This window comes from Emydura macquarii, unplaced genomic scaffold, assembly GCF_026122565.2.
Source record: "Emydura macquarii macquarii isolate MOO-44397 ecotype Brisbane River unplaced genomic scaffold, CSIRO-AGI_Emac_v2 contig_1790, whole genome shotgun sequence".
NCBI classification, from domain to species: domain Eukaryota; kingdom Metazoa; phylum Chordata; order Testudines; family Chelidae; genus Emydura; species Emydura macquarii.
Genome location: NW_027131927.1, coordinates 26,088,894 through 26,116,341, shown reverse-complemented (window position 1 = coordinate 26,116,341; position 27,448 = coordinate 26,088,894). Strand labels below are relative to the sequence as shown.

General features: G+C 38.5%; 1 protein-coding gene across 6 annotated transcripts in view; it reads right to left on the bottom strand.

The window, feature by feature from the left end:
- Positions 1-27,448, bottom strand: part of CCSER1 (coiled-coil serine rich protein 1) — a 1,029,451-nt gene that overhangs the window by 381,176 nt on the left and 620,827 nt on the right. For 3 of the 6 annotated variants that reach the window (XM_067557175.1, XM_067557176.1, XM_067557179.1), the window contains exon 9: positions 19,840-19,917. In XM_067557175.1, the coding sequence (XP_067413276.1) occupies positions 19,840-19,917 (78 nt within the window). Of the gene's footprint in view, positions 1-8,853; positions 9,088-18,231; positions 18,376-19,839; positions 19,918-27,448 lie in introns of those variants that run through there. The other 3 variants (XM_067557178.1, XM_067557177.1, XM_067557180.1) reach the window with 3 other exon arrangements.

The following is a 27,448-nucleotide window of genomic DNA, read 5'->3' as shown; positions in this document are numbered from 1 at the left end:
AAAATGAGTGATTACTTCTTGGGTCTAATGTAAGGAATTAGCTGGAGGCCTGAATAAAGTAAAACCAATATTCCTTTGAAACCAAATCACTATAGGGTCCCAGACAGCACAAATATGATACCTGCATTTTCACTCTCTACTATATACCAGGATTTGATCCTAGGTATAAAAGGAAAACTAGTTTTGATGCTCTTAGTATAATTTCTCCTCAGGGGTTCTTCTTAAATCACAGAACCACCCCAAAAATTGCTACAACAGCAGTCTCTAGTGAAAGGGTAACCAAGCCAGGGTGACTAAGTGCATGTCAAATCTGGACTAAGAAATATTGGCAAGGTTGCACAGAGATGTTTGTACAGTAGCACTAAACAAATGTCAGGCATACATGGACACACTATTCAATTTATTCTTTTCCCCCAAAAAATGATACAAAGAAGCAGCAAGAAGAAATGGTAGAGAGAGAATGGCAATAATCTTTGCATTCTTACTATCTCCCCTCTGACGAAAGAGAAAAAATAACTGAAAACTAAAAGAAAGGAAGAATGAAGAGGATTGGCAAGTACTGCTCTTCCACAGCCTTCACCTGGTCTTTTTAATATCCTGGGACCAACACAGCTATGACACAACTGCATGCAACAATGGAAGCTATCATAAAACTTGTATATTAATATAAAATGTACTTAAGGTGATGACTATATATCACTGAATAATATGATTCTAGATATAGTGGTGGCTAATATTTTATCTGTCCCTTATTAAACTTTGGTGCTGGGAGTCTACAGCATTTATGATCTGGGGAGAAATCCTCCTTGCCATAGACTCGCAAAATTCCCACTGAAGTTTAATGGAAGTATTGTGGAAGGGTGATCAGGAGAATTTTGCCTTAAGTTGGTAGGGATAAGGGGAAGAAAAAGCAGCAAGATCCAAGGGATTAACAAGAACAACATGACATCACTCATGAGATTTACTTCACCTCTCTTTACACAACTTCATTTGCAAGTCTTATACTTGGCCAAAATTAGCTGAGCTGTCTCTATTTGTACATTACAAACTGCCTAAATCACTGCTGTTAACTGACTGAGAACATAATGCACCATATTTATGATTAAAGTTCCAGTTTCATTTCTCGTAATTATACACATTAACCACTTAAGGAATGTATCCTTTGACATTATCTAAGTCTTATATGTTTTATCTATTAGTTGGCTCTTTGGCATCTAAGCGTCACACAATAAATTTATTTGCCAAGTGTTTCTTTGTGGATCATATAAAATGTGTAGTACGTCTGCTGCAGAATGTGAATATCTGTTTTCTTATAAATGTCAAGTAGACTAGCAGAAAAAATAAAACTAAATTTTATGGCAGTAGTTTAATATTATGCTCCTACAATGTAACATAGGAACAAAAATGAAAATGTATGACTTAAGTTATTGCTGTTCTGACCACCTATATCATCCAACTATGAAAGCAATTGCTGATTTTTATGGTGCAGCAGAGCATATTTAAAACTTTTGAAACATCTGGATGGTGATCCTTGAGGATGACAACAAGAGTAACATAGCGAACGTGGGTGTGGAGATCCAATATCTTGAGCAGCAGCTCAGGTACTTAAGATGCTATTTATTACAAGGTTGATGGATGATAGTTACCAGTCATCCTTAAATTAATTAAAAATTAGGTCCCTGACTCACTCTATGTAATTCGCACTTGCTTGGATGACACTAAAACACCCAATTTTACTCTTACGATTTACAATACTAGACAAGCATAGTTTTATACTTACATTAAATTCATCTTGAAGTAATTTATATAAAATATACATACAGCCCAATGAATGCAGCCACCTCTGGTGCGGAAGGGAAACTATCTGACAAACAGCAAACTACACAGAACTGTGGGGAAGGCCAACTTGTTTGTCTACAAATCCCATGCAAAACACATGTAGGCAAGGGCTGAGAACATTCCCTGCCTTCAGAGAGCAAAACTAGCCTCACCTTGGCTCAGCTGTGAGAAATAACAGTTATGAAGAGAGAGACCCCAGTTACTGTACCGAATGAGGGCAAGCCCAAGTATAAAGAGGGAGAAACAGAAAGAGAAAAGGCACAAGAGTTTGAGTCTTCATTGTGGCAACCGCTCTCTGCCAGACAAGCTAGCATCAGAACTGTCTGTAGAGTCCTTGGTGTCTTCTGGAGTACAATGGAGGAAACTGGGAAAGAAAACCCTGAGGACAAGGACTTTCTTTTAGACTCATTTATTTGATGTTTATATGTCTTTTTGTTAATTTGATTTACGCCATTGCTGTCCAGATCAAAGACTGATTCAGGCCATTTGAACTAGGTCGTTACCCACAACAGCATCCTTGGCCATTGACAGTACTCAATTGTGGTATTCTTGACTGTAATGGGATCGGCATCCGCCTCTTGCGAGCACCCCCTGCTGGTTGGGTGTGAGCCTCCTGTTTCTCTATTTGTAATGCGGCAGCACCTACCTCTTGTGGGCACCCTCCCCGCCGCCAATGGTTTCTTCAGTGGTCTTCAGTGACTAAGCCCTCCAGCTGACTCTCACACACCGTCTGTAGGTCGAATAGATTCCTTCCATTATATAGTGTCTACCTTCTTATGGCCCTGGTATGGGGCTGTGCTGTCAAGACTTCCTCCCTAGAGACACTGCCTCCTGTAACAGTCCAACAGGGCCCATCAAGGCACCCTTGCTTGCTTGGGCTAGGTTCTGGGCTCAGTCCTTGCTCAATCTCCACAACCAGCCAGAAGTTCCTTCTTAGCTCCTCCTGGGCTCAGTCCAGCCTGCACTGAGCTGTCTGTGGTCTTGCTGCTCTTCCAGCCAACCAGGAATCCAGTCTTCCACCTGTAGCACACTGTACCTAAAAGCAGAACCCCGTGACCCCTATATTCATCATTCATATATGATTGTGATATTTTCATACAAAGCATGCCATATGAGAGGTTTTATGAAAGGTCATGATCTGCTGGAACCCATTGTTCTATCCGAATATGTATATCAAGTTATGAGATTTTGCTTTATGATTGTACTGACATATGTTGTGAATTTGAGAGTCTCTACTACTAGGTGATAATCCAGTTCCAGCAGGGAATAGTAAACAAAGGATTTATGATACAATGACAACTACACAAGACCATACAATGGTGATTGCTCAATCCTATGACACGATTGCACAAGACGACACAATGGGGATTGCTTAACTCAGGTGACTTAGCAAAGCCCACCAGGACATGTCTGAACTTTCAGGCACCTGGACTGAAGATATAAAATAAAGTGGCTTCATGCCTTTGCTTGTCTCCTTCCCCACCTATGTTGGAAGCAACAGGAATACTGGAAGATAAAGATTTCAGCTAAGGAGACTGGTCTTGGGTTTCACAGAGAAGTCTGTGTATTGAGCTGTAACATCCAATGTGGTGAGAAAACTGTTTGATCTAAATACTGGCTAGTATTAAGGTTTAAAATTTAGATTGTGCATTTATCTTTTATTTTCTTTGGTACTTATCTCTGATCTTTTATGCCTACCACTTATAAGCATTTAAAATCAATCTTTCTGTAGTTAATAAATCTGTTTTATATTTTACCTGAAACAGTGTGTTTTGGTTGAAGCGTTTGGGAAATCTCAGCTCAGTTAACAAAGACTTGCATATATCCTCTCCAAATTGAGGGAAGGGCAGACCGGATAATAAACTTACACTGGTCAGGCATCTGATCACAGCAAGACAATACAGTCCCGTGGTACAAGGCTTGGGAGCTGGGGGGGAAGTGGCTGGAGACTTTCTATTGTTGGCTCATGAGTGTCTGGGGAAAGTATTTATGTATCTCAGATGGGTGTGTCCCTGCCTTTGGATGTCTTTATAAGTGCAGTATCTGCCAGTGGTTTGTAACTTGACACAGTATCACAGTGGGAGAAGGAACCCAGCTTGTGAGAAAGAAGGTTTAGAGGTCCTATAGACCAGGATGCACACCCTCTGCCAACTCCAGGGAGTAACTGACTGCTCTGCCTCTGCTGCTCCTTGTTATATGATCCTTCTGGATCCTGAGTAGCTGCTCCAGAAGCCCCTCTGATTGGCTGCTTCCCTGCAGCCACGCTAGAGACCACCTGGAGGACTTCTCCTCTGCTCTTTTCTGGGGCTAGGTGAGACAGGACCATGAGGCAGGGCCTCTCCCCTCAGACAGGATTGGGGCGGTGGTTCTTCCACAGTCTTTTGCCCCCTTCAGTCAGGGCCTACTCTCCCAGATCTCTCTTACCTCCAGAGCATTTTAGAATCCTTTTAGATCACCTCCGTCTTTTGGACTGCCTCTGGCTCTCCTTTGCCTCTGCCTCTGCACAATAAAAAATTTTAAATCTTGTCTGTTGTTTCTGCTTCTGCCTCTGGCTCTCTCTTTCAGCCTCAGCCTCTGGCTACCTTGCCACCACTGTTGTGTTGCAAACTGGGTCACCTGTTCTTTCCCAGTTATTCCAACTGCTGCTGGAATAGGGCTTTCCCCCGTTCCCCATCGTTGTGATCCTGGTGCACCAGTGTCGGTCCAAAGATCCCACTTCTCGTACCAAGATGTAATGGGGTTGGTATCTGCCTCTCATGAGCACCTCCTTCTGGTTAGGTGTGAGCCTGCTGTTTCTCTATTTGGAATAGGGTGGCACCCACCTCTTGCAGGTACTACCTCGGCTAATGGATTCATCAGTGGTCTTCAGTGACTCAGCCCTCTGACCGAGTAACACACTGTCTGTAAGTGGAACAAACTAACAAACCTCTTCTGGGGTTACAATCTCTAACTTCTCATGGCCCTGGTATGGGGCCATACCACCAAGATTCCTCCCTGGAGACATTATCTTCTAGAACATGTCAGCAGAGCCCATCGCAGTGGCCTTAGTTGATGTGTCCTTTTTGGCAGTCCTCCCTGGGATCAGTCTTTAACAGGACCCATTGTGGTACCTTTGCTTGGTCTGGCTAGGTTCTGGACTCAGTCCTTGCTCAATCCACACAGCCAGACAGGAGCTCCCTCTTAGCTCCATCTGTCTTCAGCAGCTCTCCCGGGACTCAGTCTTGCTGCACTGAGCTGTCTGTGGTCCTGCTAATTCTTCCAGCTCCAAGCAGCAACTGACTGTTCTGCCTCTGCTGCTCCTTTTTACATGGCCCTTCTGGGCCGATTGGTCGATCCAGCAGCCCCTCTGATTGGCTGCTTCCCTGCAGCCATTCTAGACCCCCTGGAAGACTTCTCCTCTGTTCTTTTCTGGGGCAGGGTGAGGCAGGGCTGCGAAGCCTCCAGCAGCGGGTCTCTGGACCTAGTCCACCCTGTCACACTCTCTGATAAAACAAAATCAGTTATTAAAATTGTTCCTTTTTTAAACTGTACAGAGTTTGGATGGATATGGTGTTGAATAAAACCTGAAGATTCTAAATCTTTTGTTAAGTTCAGATCCAGAGCCATGTTTCGATTGATCCCATTTACATATTTGCAACATTTACCTACTATATACAGATATTAAAATATAGATATTATAGATAATATAGATATTAGATAGATATTAGATATAGATATTAAAAATGCCATCCCAACACACACCATCACTATCACTATCCATCACTGTTAATCAATGGCCAGAATGCTTCAGTTTTGCTCATTATAGGAAAATAAGTTTAGGTTATCATTCCATGTGTGTGTTAAAGGTAATGGTTCTCAGTACTGGGGAAAAATTCTCATACATTAAGAACAGATAATTTTTACAGTAATGATGAGTTTTTAATATTGCTTGTGTATCCATAATACAACTGTCCTGTTACATCAGTAAGTTTTCTTGCTTAATTCTCTGTGATAAGTAGAGGATAATCTAATATGGAGTAAAACATCCAAATTTTACTTTTGTATTGACAGTTACTGCATCAGAGCAAATCTTGAGAAAGGCACAAATCAATCCTATATTCTTCATTTGATATAGTTATTATATTAAAAGCAATTTTATACATCAAGGGGATTTTGTGCATTCTAAGATTCAGGGGAGTTTGAGATGTTTCCATCTCCTTTTCAATTTGTTGTTGGTGTTACCTCTAACTGACTTAGCTGAAAGTATCTTAGTGTATACCTTAGAAGTTGGAACACCACTCATGTCATGCATGATTTTTGCAGAATAGCTCTGTCTTGCACTTAAGACTAACATGAGACATCTGGGCAAAACACAGAGCTGAATAATTTCCCATTAGTTTATACTCTGATATGAAGTTAGGGAAAAGCTGAAAGTACAAATGAAAGGATACAAGATTAAATGTGTTGGGTGACTTCTGGTTAGGGTTGAAAATACCTTACTTGCATTCATTACCCCATCGAGGCTGAAATGTCATGTCCAGTTTTGCTTTGTAATGACATTCATAAAGATAATGCCCCTACATCATGACAGTTCTGGACATGATAGTTCAGTATGTAAAAGGGATTTGCTGTGCTTAAATAAAATCTTTTATTGGAAGTCCTGCCTTGCCGAAGCTGGTGCATATCAGAAATGCAAATAGAACACAGGTAAAAAGAGACTATATATTTTAGGAATCACCACTTTATTTTATTACTGGAATTTGAAATGGAACATGGGTTATTTTCCAAATTCTCCTCCTCCACTCAATTATCGTACTTGCTGATTCACATCTTTTTCCACTCAGAAGTTCTACTTACTGCTTTAAGGCAGGACACAAATCCTGCTGCTAAAAATCACTATGATGAACAATTCTCTTTTCTTCTTCCAGGTATTCTTCTGCAAAGGTAGTGTTTTGTGGCGTGATGAACATGGTAAGTATGAAAAAAGCATGACAAAGCGTAAAAGGGTGTGGAACCACAAAAATTTTATTCCCATGATGACTACAAAGGAGTCTCAGATTAGAATAAGAATGAACCATGGAAGACAAATGACAACAGCAAAAAAGAAGGAAATTCAAAATGGAAGTCTACCAATAATCTTTAGATGATCAGTTCAATTGTTTTGATATATTGTGTATTTGTGACTCATTTGGTTTTTCAAGCAAAATAAGTTAGCCTAACATTATGTATTACTCCCATTTATCTTCAAATGTTCCACAAGGACAATATAGTGCTGAGACTAAAATACTTAGTGAAAAAAATATCAATGTTTCTTATTAAATAAGTTTAAAAGGTTAATATTTTGGTGTGAAACCTTGGCCTCAGTGAAGTTTTTCCATTGGACTTCAATAGGGCCAAGATTTCACCACTTATATCTTGATTTTAATAAAGTGCTTCTCTAATACTGTGCTATATAAGGACAAATATTGTGATAACAGACAAAGAACTTCTAAATTGAATTAATCTGAGGTATATGCACACGAGTGTGTGTGAGAGCAAGCGAAATAACTCACTGCATGTAAATCATTATTTTTATAATGCTGTTTATAATCCCTCTGGTCCTCTCTTGAGTTCAGGGGTCTGTCACAGATCCTGGAGCAGAACCCTGGCCTAAAAGATGATCCTGGGAATTTGGGGATCAGAAAAGAAGCTAACTGACAGAAAAGAGAAGAAAGGAAAAAAGACTGATTTCTATATATGATCCCTGTAATATGGGTGTCAATATTTATCAGTCAATTAACATAATACGATATATAGAATAACATTTTATGTTATTTTGGAAAACCTTTTTTTTTAAACTCGTTTTAGGCACCTTTAAAGCCAGTGATTTTTTTTTTTAAATGCAAGTGTAAAATGCCATGTTTTTTTCACATTCAAGATCCCAGAGGCTAAATAGTAGGTGATGTTCAATAAACCTTCTCTTCATATATACTATGGTCATTATGATACTGTAACAAGAAGACAGTATTTGCCTGTAACAACACATCAGTGCCTAGCACAATGGGGTCTTGGTCTATGACTAGGGTCCCGAGGCACTATGGAAATACAAACAACACTAATCCATGTAGCAGGTGATGACCCTATTGGGAAAGGATTATGCTGGCATCCAAGCTGGTTATTAGAGAGGTAGGAATGCCTCTCGGGGGGAAGAGGGGGAAGGATCCAAGTTATCGTAAAGTAGGATAGCCCTAGTCAGGAAACTTAGGAGCAGCCATGCCTGGGGAGAAAGTCTGAGTTGAACTTTGTTACCTTATTATTGATTTCTTTGGTAAAAAAGGTCATATTCCACAGGAAAGGTTAATTTGGACTTCGTCTAGTGTACGCATTGATTTTTTTAGGATGGGTTCAAGAAGACACCTGCTGCCTACGTAAGTGATTATTCAAAAATGTATTTGTCTAAGTGGGGCCTGTGAATACAGGTTATACTTCATTCACATCTACTTCTGCTGCACTTTAAAAGATGCCTTTTGTAAACTAAAACTCTTATGAAAAACTACCGAATTAAAAGGACAAGACCACAATGATCCCAATGGCTTCAACACAAATGGAGAGTACTTTGTATCCTGAAGATTATGACCAAATGCTTCCTTAAAATATAGGTGGATAAATTCTGATCTCCCTTACGTGCCTGGAAATTTCCTGCACATGACTAAATATGGACAGAATTTGGCCTAAAGATTGCAAACCATTTCTTGACACAAGAAAATGGATATTTACTTAACGCATCATGTATTGAACAGAGATGATCTTGCGTTCACTAGTGAAGCACACCTATCAGTACTGCAAGATAAAGAATAAAAGCTTTCCAACTTCATTTTCATAAGGCTATGGACTTTTAAAATATGTTCTCTAATCTCAGAGATTCAAGGGTCAATGAACTATTATTTATCAGTTATTTTTAATATAGCTATATACATATGTTTTGTTTTATATAATTGATCACTTACTGATAATTTATTGATAAATGTATTTGATAACGCAGATATTGTCAAAAATACTTGTTTTAATTTTGGTAAAGCAAAGCATGTCAAATAATAGTATTTTGCCAAGTTAGGTAAATATGGGAAGTATTGGTAAAATGAGGATCATTTCATATTCATCAATATTTAATTAGATCCATAAGCGCAGAGTGTCCAGATGCTGGTTTTTTAATTTAATAATGTTGGAACCAATGAGGTGCTGATTGCTTTGTAAACTGAGCCTTCAAGTACATGGAGAATTCCACGGGGCCTTTAAAAAAAAAACAAAAGAAGAGAAAAAAAAATGAAATCTTAAAGATTAAAGAGATGCATGTTTTGATGGTAACAAATAAACCAAAAATGTTTATTACAGCTCCGCTGATTCTAAGCAGCCCATGCAGATACTTACCATGTAACAATAAGCAAGCTTTCACACCACTGATAAATGAAATGATAATATATACATCCTGAAAGCGTTCCTTCTCATCCTGATAATTTTAAGAGACATTTATAATTAAGAAGAGTATAATTCGGGAGGCCAACAAGTTGGATTTATGTTGGAAAGGTCAGAAGAATGAAGTGGTAATTCTAAAAGTCCTTTTGCCCATCTCTAATTTCTGAGATTTCTTTGTGTTTCATAATGTAGGGGAATTCTACATGCAACTTTGCACACAACATGAAAATATTTTCAGATGCTGAAATCTTAATCTAAATTCAGAATCTATTGGGCAGTAGATAGTTCTCTAATTTTTTTGCCTATATTAATATAAAAGGAAACAAAATTCAAAATTACTTTGAAAAAGCAGTGGAGATCTGGGGCTAATTTCTGCACGTGTTAGACACTCGTGTGAGTTGCAGAGTTCCCTAGCTCCCATTGACTCTTCACTAAAGAACATTTAGCACCAGACTCGAAACCTTAACGTAGAACACAAACCAGGTAAGAAGCCTACAACTGAGCATTTCCCATCAAAGAGATGTGATCAAATAACTTTTCTTAAAATAGACGTGCATTTGCTTGTAATGTCCTGATAGAAAGCTGAAATTAACCTCTCTTTACCAGCTCATTTTACTCTTTTACATTTATAATTTACATTTACAATACCTCCAAATGATTTTGCCTTGTCGGTTTCCCCACTTAATTTATATATTTTTAGTTTGTCACTAATTACGTCACTGCTAGTGTTCAGCAAAAGGCCAGGAAAAAGGCTGTTAAGTTGTGCCCTATTGGCATGTGGATGGTTCATTATCAACAAAACAAAATATGTTAGAACCCTGAATTCACGGTATGTCCTGCTTCCTTCTTTCTTATTTTAAATCCAGAGGCCCTTGTCCACCTGATTAGTACTAAATTATGCAAATTGTTGTAAACTAGTTGGCCTTACCCATTTATAAGAGATATAATAAAATTATCCATTTATAATAGATGTAATAAAATGCAATTACAATGCATTGAAAATACAGTTCAATAGCAGACTTCATATAAAGAATCCTAAAATAGTAAGTCTCAAACTAAAATAAAAATAAAGAATTAAAAAATGACTTCACTCAGAAGGTCAGATGAAAATTTCCAAACAGATGGTCAGCACAAGCGAAAGAGGGACCCCTCAATCATGGAGAGTTGCAAGGAGTAGACAGAGAGACAGCCAAAACAGGAAGAGCATTTCCTGCAATAACGAGGTCTGCAGGATGAATAAGAAATAACTTCTTAAAAAATCCTCCAAGTAAAAGTTGCAGAATTTATGACTGGAGACTAAGGAGATGTCTTAACATTGCTGGATACCCTGATACCATTGCACTTTAGTATAGTAGAAATGTGATATCTGTGAAATCTGCAGGGGCAAAGGTGGAAATCAGTAAGAGATGCAGAGTACAGCAAGCCAATCGGAAGTTTTGAAAACTGTGAGGGAAATTTTATACTGGATTTTGATTATAACAGTTACTTTGTTACTGTGGAGCTCAGTAGGAAAAAAAATCCCTTTAAACATGCAGACAACAGTATAGCTGTATCATACATCTGCTCCTGTTATTGATTTGTAGAAAGCATGGTTATCAATCAACATCAAGAAATACATTACTAAACGTGTTTAAACTCTGCCTGTACTTACAGAAATATGCAGAAGCCAGCTTGTGAATAATAGGAACAGAATATCATTGCTAATGTTGACTCAGCACCACTGGAAAAGGTAAAATTAGCCTCATTACCCATGATTTTGTTTTCTCTAAGTAGGTACACAACATTCTAATAGCCAAATGCTTGTGAGTCATCAGCAAGGATTGAATTTGGGTGATAGAGGAGTGTGTTTTTGATCTGAAAGTTCAAGGTTCAGTCCCTGCTGCCAGCTCTTTCTGGGGACCACTGCCAAGAGGTAAATCATATGATGAGTTGAACTCTTATGTACATCAAATCTTGGACAAACTTCCTCTGACCAGTATAACACTCTGGATATGTGAATTGTGTCTCCCCCTCCAGTGGACAGTGCACAACAAGACCTTTCTAATGCCACTGTTAATGGAGTTACTCCTTCAGTTAAAACTGGTAGAAACCTGTGCTTTTGGTGCATAAAGTCACAGCTTTATCAACACTGGGGACAGTATGTGTAAGCATGTGCACATGCACGTCTTCCCACTCTCCATTCCATTCAGAGGAAAGTAAGTACACAGATACATTCCTGAGGCACAAACATATCATGAATCATTTTAAAAATATTTCGTGTTGTAATTTAAAAAAATTGAATAGCAGAAAATAATCCGTAATGTAAAATGCAATTCTGCAGAAGAAATAATCACACATACACACATTTTATATAGAGGCACAGAGGTGCATTGTGACATACCAGGGAACAATCCAGATTAGTGGAGGGCTCTGTCATCCCTGCCCCATAACCCTGGATGCCTTTTAATGTTTTGCTGAAGTAGCTCCCACCTGGACCACTCACAAACATGATTTGTGTAGGGTTTCTCTGGTACTGTACATGAACTCAGAGTTTTTCTCCCTGGGCATATCTTATAAATTAAAAATAAATAAATAAGGGGGAATATAGTGGATTAGAAAGTGCACAAAACAGGACTGGAACACTGCAGTAGCATCAACAGAAGATATACTACATAAAATAAATATGTCTCTGGCAACACACAGTAGCAGCAGGATGCTTGTCAAGTTTAAAAGACAGAATAACCAAAATTTCTCCATTTCATCCCAGCAGACCATAAGATATTGCATGCATGAATGTATTTAGACCTAACTATGGAGAGTACATAAAAACAGCCATACAGAATCATATCAATGGTCCATCTAACCCAGTATCCAGTATTCCTACAGTAGCCAATGCCAGATGCTCCAGGAGGAATGAACAGTACAAAGCAAGTATTGAGTGATCCACCCCCTGTCATCCAGTCCCAGCTTCTGGCAGTCAGAGGTTTAGGATACCCAGAGCATGGGGTTGCATCCCTGACTATCTTTGCTAATAGCCATTGATGGCCCTATCTTCCATGAACTTATTTAATTTTTTTTAATTGAATTATGACTTTGGCCTTCACAGTATCCTCTGGAAACAAGTTCCACAGGTTGATTGTGCATTGTTTGTAGTAGTACTTCCTTTTTTTGGTTTAAACCTAATGCCTACTAATTTCATTGGATGTCCACTTCTTCTTGTGTTATGTGAAGGAGTAAACAACGGTTCCTTATTCACTTTCTCCACACTATTCATGATTTCACAGACCTCTATCATATTCCCTCCTCCCCCTGCTTAGTCATCTCTTTTTCCAGCTCAAAAATCCCAGTCTTTTTTCTCTTTCTTCACATGGAAGCTATTCCATGTCCTTAATCATTTTTGTTGCCTTCTCTGTACCTTTTCCAGATCCAACATGTCTTCTTGCCTCACTACGAATAAACCATAGTGATGACAATCATCAGAGGAATAAACTGCCCAGCACATTGAGTTAGTCTGTCAAGTGCCTCAAAGGGATTTATACTGCACTGTACATAGAAGAAAATAGCACCATATGAACTTATGGGTGTGAAGGGTGGGTGGAAACAACAAGAAGGTATGTATAGCTGCATCAGACATCTTATGGGAATGTGCAAAGTTTGCATTCATTTCTGCATGTGTATTCTACAAACACTTTTCTTATTCTATAATTGTCTAAAACATCTGTAACTAACTCCCATTATATTCTAAATCACCTATTTCAATTATTAATTCTGATCTAGCTCTAGTGTTGAAGACATTACTACTACATGGAAGAGTCAACATTCTGTGGAACTGGATCTTTCTTTCCCTACACATCTTTAGCATATATAGGTTTCAGAGCCAACATCCTGTATATCTCATCCCCTCACCAACCCCCCCTCATCCCCCCCCCCCCCAAAAAAAAAATCTCTTCCTCATGGAGGGAAAGAAAAGCAAGTAACTCCTTCAGGTGAATTTCAGAGTTTCGCTTGGAAACCAATCCAACTCCCAGTGATTATTATTTCCCTGGGAGGGAACAACATGGCCCTAGATAAAAGAAACCACAGTAGAGAGACAGAAGCTGTTTCACTTATGTGCACACATCATGCTGGTGTTTGTCAAATGGTAAAACACAATTTTTGTTCATAGCTACTGCGTAAAGCAAATATTAAAGCATACTGACAATAATAAATAGAGAGAACCTTGGTTAAATTTATCCTGGTTTAATATCAGCATTAATGGAAGCATAGGCCAAATCCAAAGCCCACAGGAGCAAAAACTTTACTGGGCATGTATCATGCCCAGAATTAATATTACCTTCACTAAAACAACTAAAAAAAAAATGCAGTTTACAGATGTCAGGTGAGCAATCAACATCAATTTAAGGCATATATGGGGAGACACGAAAGATGGATAATCATACCGGCTTTTAGGGACTGCTATTCCAAATTGAGTACTTTATTTTATTCTACCTTCCCACTGAATCCAAAACTACCAGATTATGATGGCAAACTAGTACCACTTTCTGAATTCCTTTGGCAATAGGTGCCGAGAGCTCCTCTATAATGGCTTGGTTCTTCTTCAAAAATATTTTCATCAAGGTACTATCTGCAGTGCCATGGGCTATAAAATATTTACAGGATATTTATATATTATTCTGAAGAACCTATTTATACAGTGGACATAATGAGAAGAATCTGCCCTACAGTTTAATGTAATCTTGTAATTGGCTGCATTGCTACTTGACTATATCTATTCATCTTCCATCCTGTTTTAATAACCCAACTGACACACAAATTATTCTTTGAGCTCACAATAAAATAAGCCTGTGCAGTCAGAGGAAGGTGAAGGAGGTTAAATTGGCATTGATTATTTAAGACACATTCATCATTTATTTAGCAATTTCCTACATCATAACATCTGTGGTGCTCACAAACCTTTCTGAGAGATTCTCAATTTGTTTTTAAATGATTCTCACTATAAAACAGAACAAATTTTGCACTAACTGATGGTTGAGGTCTCTTGTCAATCTGCAGCACAATTAAAGTAGTTTATTGTGCAACCTTTTGAACTTTTACATGACAGCCTATTTCCTTTAATTGCATGTGAGCACTCTCTCTCTTTCTCACACATACAAACACACACACACAATCGTATTTTACTTCCAGTTTTAAGGAGGTAGTAAAGTGATGATTATGAGCAAATGAGGCCAGTACTACTGTAACTTATCATGAAAGACAGATGTTTTGGCAAGCTATACTATCTTTTTTTATTGATATGGAAGTTGGACTAAGCACTGGACACCACAGTTTAAAAAAATTGAGGAGGAACACTGTCATTCCTTGCGGTTTACAGATAAGCCATCTTCCTTGTACCCTTTTTTGTTTTTGTTTTAATTTTACATACTGTTACTGCCTTTACATAGATGTTTCCATTTAGAAATTCCCAGAGTACTGAACAAGAGAAAAGGAAAAGGAATAGAATATATATGTGCCTCAACAATCTACAAATATCAGAGGATGGCCAAACCATAATTCTCCCATGTATTATCTTCAAAGAAAACAGGCCTACTGGTCATTTTAGAAGGTCTGACTCTAACTATCATTATGTTACATACACAGGGTGCTATCTACATGGTACACTGCAGACACAAGTGACGGACAACGTTCATCTCAAACATTTAGCCACCTGCACCCCACTTATCCCTCTTCATTGGGTTTGTTTCTTACATACTGAATTTCTTCCATTCCTTCCCAACCTCCTGCCATACCCACCAAAAAAAATCAATGTCCTCCATTGCAGGACAGGTAATATTCAGCCATGGACAACTGAGGAACTAAAGTAAGGCAAGGTAAGGCTAGAACCATGATTCACTGAATTTAAACCAAACAATCCCAGTGACTTTGGATCACTCCTGTATCTTGTCAAAGCTTGGGGCTAGGAAACAGTTCCTTTTAATCACTGCATATATCGCACAATTTTTCCCGTGGAATACAGCCCTTATTTCTAATAGACATGGGCCATGACCCAAAACTGATTCAGACACCCATATTTGTAAACTCTGGGGCCTTCAATATATAGAAACAAATTTTGCAGCCCAAGCTCCTCTCAAGTTCTTAGCCCTGAAAACTCATAAGATAGCGGACCTTAAAAATAAAATGTTATTTTAGAAACCTATATAGTACAGTCAGATATGCTCTATAATCTTGAGTTTGCATATGCACTTTACACTAAGTTGTCTGGTGGCATAAAAAGATTTTATTAGCATTAGTTTAGGATGACTTATTATTAAAGCCATTAATGAGTTGCACAGGTCATCCAAGAAGAGTGCAAATAAAAACTTTATATCACACCATATCATTAAATATTCTGTATTCAAAAAGAATACTTTAAGAAATTATTAGGGTTTTAGAAAGTTTTAGTGATATGCTGCCTGGAAAGCAGGGTTGTATTAATTAGAAGCTTGAGAGTGACAGAGAATTTAGTAGCAGAACATTTTACAAACCTTTTTAAAAAGCATATGTAGAATAATTTTTTCCAAGTAAAAGGTTAATGCAACAATAAATTTGTGTTTAAACAGAAAAATGTCAGAGAAAGCAAAAGTTAAAGTCTTCATAGTAACCCAAACTCATCATCACTGCAAAAGTAGTACATAGTGACAATATTATACATGTACAGAGTGGGCAATTTAATGTTACTAAAACATTAACTTCTTAATTACCTGTCTTTTGTGATTTTATATGTAAAGTTTTTATAGCAACGATTCATTTAGACTGCACATATAATCCTTTCAGTTACTAATTAGGCTATTGGATGTAGGCTATATATGCAACATACAATATTTACAGTGAGGGTGAATTAATGTTACTTGCCTTCTCTGACCTTTGTGTCTAAACGTAGAACCTTAGTGTTACATTAGAACCAAAGAGTTTTGTATTTTTTCGGTTTACATGCATACATAGAAACTCCCCCCCCCCACACACACCCCCACACACTCTCATATTTTATTGTATATTCATCCAAACAGAATACTCACACAAATATCCAGATACATATAAATAGATATACAGGGACACTTATATGGGAATATATTTTGCTCGATGAAACCTCATACAAAACCAAAGCATGTGAGTATAATTGCAAATGACTTCAATGAGAACAGGACTGAACTCATTATCACCTGTAAAAAGCATCCTTTTTAAGAGAGGCAGCAAAAGCTAATAAGTGAATGAAAAAAGTTCCATAAAAGAAATATACATGAAATATAATACTGTAAAAAGAAGCGAGTTACTTATTTGCCTATTCTTCCTCCCAATCAGTCAAGATCAGTTTGGCCATCATTTACTCATGCAAAGAAAAATATTATTTTAATTTTCTCCATGATCTTGTTCTCTTTATTACAGTTTCTCCAACTATTCTGTATAAGACAAATCAACCCAGGCAGCTCTGCTGTGTCATATCAGAAAATTCCACATCTGTTTATGTTGCCATGTCACATTAAGTTGTATGAGAAAACATGATGATGATGCCAACCATAGCCCAGTAGGTATGTACACTGGGAATATTGAAAATTTGTGGCACAATATTATTTAAGAGACAGCCGCTAAAAAAAAAAAAAAAGATAACTCTGGATTTACTATTTACTCACAACTTAAAAATGTGACTATTGATGTGATCACCTGGAGATTCTTTAAGTATTCTTTAACACTGAAATATATACACAATCTTATGATCCACAGAACAATCAAAATATTTTATAGCCAGCTTATCTGTATTTGAAAACATACAGACATAGTATTTCATACGGACATCATGGTTTAATTTTTGTAACTACTGTTTGATTACTAATAAATTATGTTTTCCCCCAAATCATATGTTCACCTCAAGTCTCTCTAAGAATTTCAGTTGACCCTGTCCCATAGCTGATTACTGTAGATGAAGAGGTGTGGAACAGGAAGAAAATAATGTCAGTATACTTAGTTTACTGCTTCCATAGACAGAATACATCACTTTCACTAAGCTCAGCCTCTGCTTAAAGGCTTGCATCCTGGAGATACAGTAGTTACTGCTGTTGCTCCATTGTTAGTTTAATTTACATCTCTTTACATGCATTTACAGATAAAAATATTTCCTTCAGATTGTGATAATTCCTCCCATGACAAGTATATCCTATATTGAAACACAATGGAAAGACTTATTTGATTAAAATTAATAGTAATTATATCAAGTGGAATGTGACATTCAGGCATAGGTGGTTTGAACATGAAAGATGCAGCATGATGTCGAGGTGCTGTCTTTGATGGGAGTTTTGGACACTCATTAACTTGCAGATCCAGCCCTTAAAGATAAGCATCTCCTTCCCTGGGATAGTGTAATCTTCTGAATACAAAACATCATAATTCAGGAAGTAAACACAGAACACAGCTGACAGTAGGGCAGCTTCACTGCTTTTATTTTCCCCTTTAAAATGTGTTTTCTCTACTATCTCAACAATTTCTGTTAGGATTCCAAAATGTCCTAGTTTTTAGTGGTGTTTAACTCCCTGACAAGAAATCAGGGGGACAAAAGTTTCCAATTTTACTGAGAGGGGCAACTCAATTTAAGTATGGGAGAAACAAAACAACTTTGCTAAAGTCTTCAGCATCCATGTTAACATGAAAGAACAGGCTCTTCTGGTAGCAAAGTCCTGAAGAAAATAGTCAGACACCAAATGGATCACTATGACCTGAGATTTTGGATATTATATAGTTTGTCAGCTTCAGCTCACAGTATATATTCACTTATTCAATGGAAATTGTGCACAAAATTTGAATTTTAAGACACTTAAATGATAGAGTCACTTTGTGCGACTGATAGTTAATTTCCTCCAACAAACAGTAGCAAGATGTGCAGTGTACCAGTACTCTGGCCATGTGAAAAATCACCTTGCTGAATGCATTTGTTGTAATCCCAAAGTACTGAAGCAGTTACCAGGTTTCAGCTTTTCCCACAGGTTCTCTCATAATTTCATAATTATGCAGCAGAATATGGTGGCCCAGTGTTCAGACATTGTTACCGATTCACAAAGAGAGATTAGAGCAGACAAAAGCAAGAAGCAGAAAAATGGCAACCTTTTTTTAAAAAAAAAATAAAGAAAATTAACATGAAATTTGTTAAAGGCTTATAAAAACTGATTTTTAGAGTGAGATGTGCACGTATAATAAATCACAACCAATATTTTTCTTATACAAGTTTCTTAACACTCAGCAAGAAGCTTACGGTTTGTGGCCTTGATTCAGGAAAGCATTTAAGCATGTGCTTAATTCCACCTTTATTCAGAAAGGCATTTAAGGAATATGCTTATTTTTAAACACATGCTTAAATCCCACTTCTTAAAGTTGAACATATGCATTAAGTCTTTTCCTGAATAGGAATGCTTTTCTGAATCGGGGTCTGTGCTATTAGTTAGACATATAAAACATTTTTGCCTGACAAACTTCAAATTGTGTTACTATACATCTCAATGCACATTTAAGATTATTGCAGTTTCACAGAGTTAAAGTCATGGTATTAAATGTGATTTAAATAATAGTTTTCTCTAACTAACATATGCCTATTTGACATTAACAAGGATAGCTGAGCCTAGATTTGTAAGAGAAAACACTCAGGCCCCAATACTGCAATGAGATGTGCCAGACAACTGAGCCTTATGGAGTACCAGTACATTCCATGAAGCTCTGCACAGGCTTGAGGATCCACATATGTGCACCTCACTACAAAATCAGGATTTTACTCCATAAGACACCCTTTGGCAGCAAGTATGGTAGAATGCTGCTTGAGTTACAAAAATACTATGGCTGTACATACACTATGCTTGAGATTCAACATCTGAACACACTTTACCAATAAGTGTTCAAGGCATAAAAAAAATAATCCCAACCCACAAGCAAACTACTGTGTCTGCATATTCCACCAACGATCTATAGCAAGAATACTCTTCTTGACAGTCACATTTTATAATCACGTTTGTAGTTTAAACCATTTCACTGAGTATAAGGATGCTATTTTCACACCAGGAAGGAAATTCTAATTTTCAATTAAATTTCTTGCAGTATTCCCTGCTGATGCCCAACAATTAAAATATTAATGTAAACTTCTTTGCATAGGTGTGTGTCTTTTGTTACATAACAGAATCTAATAGTGACTTGATTAGTCTTGATTACAAACATAATAACATTAAATTGTTAATAAGTAAGCAACTACCTTTTTTTAAAAAAAATACTGAAAGATTTCACATTCTACTAATACTTATCATCCTATATGTGTTCATGCCCACACTAATGCTAGAGAGTATACTGGAGCTGTTGGTAAAACAAGCAATTAATATGACATTGGTATGCTAGCAGGTAGCTGTAATTATCTTTTTCTGTTGCAGAAGGCATTTGAGAATCATTCAGGAGCAAAAGAGGCATGGTGTTCCACTAAATCTTATTTAATTAATGCATGGACATAGCACTAGCTGAGGTAAATAGGCTGGTCAAAGTCTGAATACCAATAAAGAAAACCAAAAAATACTGCTTAATACAGCTACTTACATCATGGCCTACAAGATCAGTCTGTGTGGATTTATCTACTTGGGAAGTGAGAGCCTTCTGTAAATGTTGGGCTTTTTCCTGCAAAACAAAAACAACATATTGTAGGTGAGTCATAGTTTCCCTCACTGGGCTTTTGAGCTAACAACATCCAGATAATAAGTGCAAAACTCATGCACTGACAGCTGTTTGGAAATGGTGTTATTATGGTATTATCCTCACTGAGAGATTTGTTTTCCTGGTACTGTTATCTTATGTATCAACTGATCCATTTATTAAATGGACAGTGAGCTCATAAATTGCGAGTATGCATGTTTCAAGAGTGCTATGGGACTATGACTGAAGTGTGATGCACAGGACCCTCTTCAAGAGCAGATTTCAGACTTGGTAAACCAAGCATATTCTGTGGATGCCAAAAGCATATCTTAAAATAGAGAAGTTAGCAGCATACTACCCAGCAAAGCCAGATGCTGGAGGATGAGAAGGTTGATGTATAGACTAGCGCTGGTTGGAATATTTTCAACAAAAATCCTCTCATTAAAATATGCAGTTTCATTCAAGCCAACATGTTTCGGGAAGACACATAAATTGTGATTACATTTTCACTGGAATGGTTTCTGAGGTCCAGGGTCAATTATTTGGTCAAATCGAGAGAGCGAGAAATCAAAGAAGTCTGTTTGTAACTGAGCTGGCCGCCTCCTGTGTGCCCTCTCATGGCCTAGGGCCATAGACAGCCTACCTCGGTTCCCCCCCCTTTGTCTGGTCAAATAAACTTCACTTTAGGCTTTTTCTTGGTCAAAAATACCCCATGGAGAATGGTTCTATTAATATAAAATAAACTGTCAACAAAACTGAATCCCTCAAAACAAACTCCATTCATAACTCTTCCTTGCCTCCGGCCATCCTGCCTGGGGCCACTGCAGTCTCTCCACTGCTTGAACAGTGTCTCCAGGTGTCCCTACCTGGCAAACTTTCCTTACTCTCTGCAGACTCTGCCAGTTTCCTGAGCTTTCCCCACTTACTCTCAGACACCTGGGCTCTTTATAGGGCAATCATCTCTGTGTGGCTCATTCTGTAATCAGGGTGGGCTAGTCCCAGCGCTTAAGGGGCAAGTCACCCAGTTATATACCCTCATTACACCCCTTAGAACCTTCCCAGCTCAGGGCAAGTTGTACCTCAGGGAATATTCCTTCTCCCCCAATTTACTGTTGTTGACAGCTATAAGATTGTGTGGTCTGAGTTCTCAGATGCTCTAGGTCCCCTTCTAGTTTGCTCACCACAATGAGCAGGGAATTTCTCTCCTCTAGGGTCTCCTGAAGCTCCTCAGCCAGCTGGTCTTTTTCCTTCAGGGGCAACTGCCTGGCTTCTTCCATAGCAGCAAATTCCCACTGATACTTTTCCACCAGAAGGGTCAGCAAGAAGTGCTGCCATGATTGCAACTTCCACTTCCACTGCAGCCTCAGTACCCTTCTCTCAAACACTAATATGACCCTACCATTCTCTGGGCATTCCCATATTTTGGTCACATTTCCCCAGTAGCCATTTCCGGCTTTATTTCCTTCTGCCACTCAGTCATAGTTGAGATTGCTTTGGCCATCATCTCTCCACTTGGTTTCCTCAGCTCAGGCATCCCAGGCTGATATTTGTGTGAACATACAGACTGCTTTTGCCTTTGACTCCTGTTCTCTTTGACTCTCTCTTGGTTTGCAGGGCTTTTCCTTTCCCACAGATCCTCTTATTTAAAGAGCAGCTCCTCTTAACGTGCCCCATCTCTCCACTTCTAAGATACCTGGGGTCTCAAAGTAGGAGTCTACCCACCCTCCCATGCTTTTGGTGGCTTTTTTAGTCATCCTCCTGCAATACTCATATTGCCTCTTGGGACACTCAAATTTTCTGCGTCCTGGTCTTCCACACTGGAAACAGACAAAAAGATTCCTCCTTTGTAGATGCTGGACCCCAAACACCATTGTCTGGACCTTCTGCTGCTACAGAAGGGTAACCTGTCTCCATTGCTGCTGTTCAACCAACAAACAAAACTGCTTCCTCCATTCTCTTTATCTGATTTGTCCCACCCCATCAGTTTTCCTTCTTCATGAGAGGGGGTCTCACAAGTCCTGTTGACTACACTAGTTGTAACATGGGCCACCACCTGAGGGCACCCTTGTGGCCTATGGTCATATTAAAGGCTGCCTGCCTCTGTTTTCCCTCTCTTCAAGGCTCTTTAACAACTCACAGTCCACATGCAATTCAAATCCACACAAGGGGTCCCATTTATTCATTCTTCTGATTTCACATTAGCCCTCCAGGCCACAACCCTAGTTCAAATCAAATCTCCCCGCCACTAGTCCAGAATACCACAAAGTATTTGAAAGCAGAACACATACCCGCAGACTCTACCTCCCTAAGGGACAGTCTTTCTGCTTCACACTCTCCTGCCTGGAGTTTGTCCTTCTCCATAGGCTTTTCAAGCTGGGCCTTTGCAGTCTCTTCCCTGCTTGGACAGGGTCTCTCCCAAGCCTCTTTGCCAGGAGAGCTTTCCTCACTCCTTCCTGCTTCTTGAGCTTTCCCCCCTGCTGACTCAGAGGGGAGCTTTCTTGCTCTCTGGGCCTTCCCCCCTTCATTGCAACTTCCTGTCCCTTTTGTACTGGTATCACCTGATTCCTCTCCAATGGGATTCATCCTGTAATCAGGGCTGGCTTAGCCCCACTCTCTCGAGCCCATGGGGCAAGATACCAGGTTACACTGACCATTTCAACACAATTCTCTTTCACAATGGGAAACTAAAAGTCTCTCACTGTCTTTCTCTAGCGACTGTTCTGTTGACACACCCTGGTTTACACTCATATTATGTGACTCAGCACTTCATTGATTTTAGGCCCAAATTTACTTCAGATCCATGCAACTATGTTTTCTGACTCCTTATTGCTGCATGTCACTAACACAAAGACAAATAAATTTTGGGTTAACTGAATCTCACGTTAATATAGTCTCAAATAAGATGAACCTTGATTATAACGAACTTCTTATTCAGTGAGAACATGGATCCCACATCATTTTCAGCCTTCTTATCTGCTGTTTAGGTTGGGTCCTTCATTATGAATCTCTTTTACACATTTTTATGGTTACCACCACACATCTGAAAAAACAACAAGAGTCCTGTAGCACCTTAAAGACTAACAAATTTCTGCGGGCATAAGCTTTCATGGGCTGCAACCCACATCTAGAGGGTCAAAAGCTATACATAACACCATTGAATGAAATCAAATCAACAAGGAAGAACCAAAATGGCAAGAAGATGAGCCGCCAGAAATAATTTAGAAAGAATATGGGTTTCTAAAGTGTAAATGGCTTCTGTAGGGTTTGCCTGGTTACATCAGTAGAGAGTTCAAATTAAGCAATCAAGTCAAGGATTATTTGTTTTAAACAAAATATTTGTTGTTCCAAAATTAGAGATGGCTGAAAGTATTCTCCCAGTGTTTGGTCAAGTTTTTCAGTTGATAAATTTCTTAGGCCATGTTCATACCCCTTGTTATGTTCACATTCCATAAACGTTCAAGTGAACAATTTTTACTGATAAATTGTTCAGGGAAAGTAAATCTCAAAGATACATATGTAAGTATCAATTTTAAATTAACACACATATTTCCTTTATAAGTGCTTCTGCTGTGCTCATCACATCAGAGAACAGACAGAATTATTCAACCAATCTGACCAATATTGATGATCAATGCTTAGAATAAACTAATCTGAAATAATGTTTGTTGAATAGTTTTGAAGTAGGAAAATTCAGGGAAATGATCTGTGAGATGCTGGCAGACCAAGTACCATCTTTAGCCAAGGCCTAGGCATATGCTGAGAACTGACAAACTCTCAGCTGGAAGCCAGGTCAATTCACTTGTATATTTATATTGATTGTTACATATACAAAAATGTTTTGATATTTAAATGTTATGAAAACTAATGGAATGCTGCTAGCATTGCTTTCACTTACCTATATACCGCTAGAATGTAACAGCAAACATTTACATTGTATATATGCCTGTAACTAAATAAACTATCTAACGAGAAAGAAGCCTGTGTAATGCAAGTGAAGAACTTTAGCAGGAAAGTGCTAATTTTTGCATATTTGAAGGCAAGTGTGTAATGGTTAGAGATCAAAGACTCCAAATGCATTCCTCTCTCTCCACCCTCAAATAAAGAGTCCACTTGGGTAGTGACACTGTCAGCTTGTTTTCTGTGAGAAAAAGCTATAAGTATGGACACAAGGGAAAACTTTTAGTCTCTGGATGGTTTGGATTCTAACAGGGAAAAATAACTAAATGAGAAGACCAAACTCCCTATTCTGGATAGCTCTGAGAGACTTTTGGGAAACTGGCAGTTAACTACATCTCTGTTTAAAATTATAGACTATGACTCAACTGTACATATATTTTACCTGCTTTAACTTCTCAGTAACTCTCATTCCTTTTTCTTAGCTAATAAACAATTACTAGTTTACAACAGCATTGCCTACCAGCATTGTCTTTGATGTGAAATCTAGGATGCAAATTGATCTGGGTGAGTGACTGGTCGCAATCTGGAATATTTGTGATTTTTGGTGTAAGTGACAGTTTATCACATAGTCCAGCTTGCATGGGTGACAAGATAGATTGGTGTGTCTAATGGGACTGTCTGGCTCCATTGTAAGACTTTTGCAGTACTGGAGTTCATATTTGTTATTGGCTTAGTGAGAACATACCATCACTTTGGGTGCCTGCCCTGCTTTTGACAGTCTGCCCTGCGGTAAGCATTCATGATCATGAGCCATTCCAGACAGCATGACAATCTGCTAACTGATCACCATATTTGGGGTCTGGAAGGATTTCCCCCCAGGTCAGATTGGCAGACAGCCTGGGGGGGTTTCCGCCATCTTCTGCAGCATAGGGCATGGGTCAATTGCAGGTTTAAATTAGTGTAAATGGTGGATTCTCTGTAATTTGAAGTCCTCAAACCATGATCTGAGGACTTCAGTGACTCAGACAGAGATTAAGGATCTATTTACAGGAGTGAGTGGGTGACGTTCTGTGGCCAGAAGTCAGACTAGATGATCATGGTGTTCCCTTCTGGCCTTAAAGTCTATGAGTCTATGAATGGAGGGAGAGAGACAAAGAGGTAAAAATCAATCAGATAAATTATTTTGTGCATTATTCACTCAGCTTTATTCAGTATATTTGCTATAGGATCAATTTTCAAGTACAAAGATGTAACTGCCTGATTTTTAATTAATTTCATTGCTAGCAGTGCCACCCAAAATCTCACACCCTACTTACAGGTACAGGAGACTCTCTGTACTCAATGAAAACGACTGCACCACACATTAAGTGAGAAGTGGAGGCAGAAGGAAGTGTGCTTTCTGGCATACTGGATGAAGTTGTTTACCCCTTTTAGGAGTAGAGAAACAGTGATTTTGCTGCAGCTGCAGAGCAGGTCAGTATGGAGATACTGATGCATTCCCCCAGGTGACTGAAAAAGAGGGGAAGTTATAGAAATACCTGCTAGACAGGAAAAGCAGGGAAGCCCTCTTTTATCTGCATCAAGTGAGGCAGCACCCACAAAAGTGGCAAAATAACAGGTTTGGTCAAGATCTACCATGGGCACTGTCCTAGATTCTCCTTTGTCAGCAGACCGGGAAGAAACTTTTCCCCTTCCCGCCAGATTGGCCTAGGCGAAGTGGGTTTTTCTTCACCTTCCCCACAGCAGGCTTAGTGGGAAGCTTAATTGGGGTGAACATGGAATGGGAATTAGGCTATGTCACTGCAACTCATTATGTTGACATGGAGCAGATGTCTAGTTGACGTGGAGCAGATGTCTACTGGAGGTACTCTGTAGGGATGGGATACAGTGATCAGATAAATGGATTGGCAAAGGATTTAAAGGGGGTTTTTGTTAAAAGAGCAGAAATGGGGGTTTTTAGGACTCTTATGACTGGCATGACAGGGAGTCAACTCCCCTCCTTTATAGTTGACCTTAATCCTCATTGGAAGAGGGAGGGACGGTAAGGTCCCAGCAACGGATGGGCTGGGGACCAGGATAGGAAAGGGGGAGGGGCTGGTATATATTGAAATGATTAAGGAATTACCTGCACTGTGTGATTTTTTCTACTGGGTACACCCAAACACTTAATAACAAAATTGCTGCCTAATTAAACCACATCCAGTGTCTCCTACCCTCCTTCTAGCATAGCCGGACAAGAAGCTGTTTTCAGTCCTTGATGTGTGGTGAAAATCTCATAATACAACTTAAATTTCAGAAACATTTAAAAGATAATAATAGTATAGCAATTGTGAAAGAAAATCCATTAGAATTTTGATTCTTCTAGTACAATAATAGACTGCTTAAATGTCAATTCAACAGATTTAAAAGAGTGGCAATGTACCTTTTTACACAGTAATTCAACAAACCATAAGTTGCCTAAAGAATAACACTCTTCAAGTACCAGAATTAATTCAATTAAAAAAATTCTTATATTTTCTCTTCTTTCTATATATTAGGTTGATTTATACTAGGTAAATTAGTTAATTATGGGTGAAGTAGTTTAATAGCAATTCCACTAAGTATATACTTGTCATTAAAATTGTTGAGTAGCAAGAGGACACAAAGGTCCTTAATACTATAAGGTGTTCTTCTGATACAAAAGTACTTAATAAAACTGATAACTTGATATTGCAAATGTAATTTTTTGCAGTATTTACTGTATCAACAGAAAGACTGTAGAAAGGGCTGCAGTGGTAACAATTCTGGAAACAAAAAAATACAGAAGTCCCATTTCATCCACACAACTAGAAGTGAACACAAAGTAGTATGACCTTGATTACAGCAAATGAAGTGAAAATTTGTTAAGGAATCATTGTAAAAAAATTTATCACATCTGTTTCTGTTGACCCAGAGCTCACTTAGCCTGTCCCATACCTCCTCATGACAGCATTCCCAAGTGGGAGACTGAATCAGAAGTTCCAGCTCACAGGTATAGCCAAGTCCTCCTTTGCAGTTGGATGATTTTCCCCAGAGAAAAAATTTGCTATACAAGTTAATATTCATTCTTTCCAAGTTCCAAACTCTCTCCTTAAAAATTATCACTTTAGAAAATTCCATATCCAGAGGTCTACATTTTATAATTACTGTTTATGTGATTTATACGTACTGTTATCTGACATATTTGACTATGATAAAGTATGGCTATTTAACATGGTTGAGACTCCCACATTTGATTACATAGTTTCATCCTGCCTGTATAAAAAGGACATTATAATCAAATTTGAAAGTTGTGCATTAGCACTGGTTCATAATATAGACATTTTTCTTTCACAGTATATGCTGGGCATCAGCTGACATCAGAAATATTATGGCCTAGCCCAACCCCTTTGGGACTGCTCTAAGTAGCCCTTTTTTCATAATCTCCCTCCATTGCTACCACTGGTACAGCTCACATTAATGGCAACAACAATAGGCGCTCTAGTGTATTTTAGACCTGCCCTTAGCAGGATTAGATGGCAGGCTGGTTTGAAATGTTGACCGATGGTGTGCGCTAGCATAACCATCAGAAGAGCTTTATGGGCAAAAGCAACCATAGACA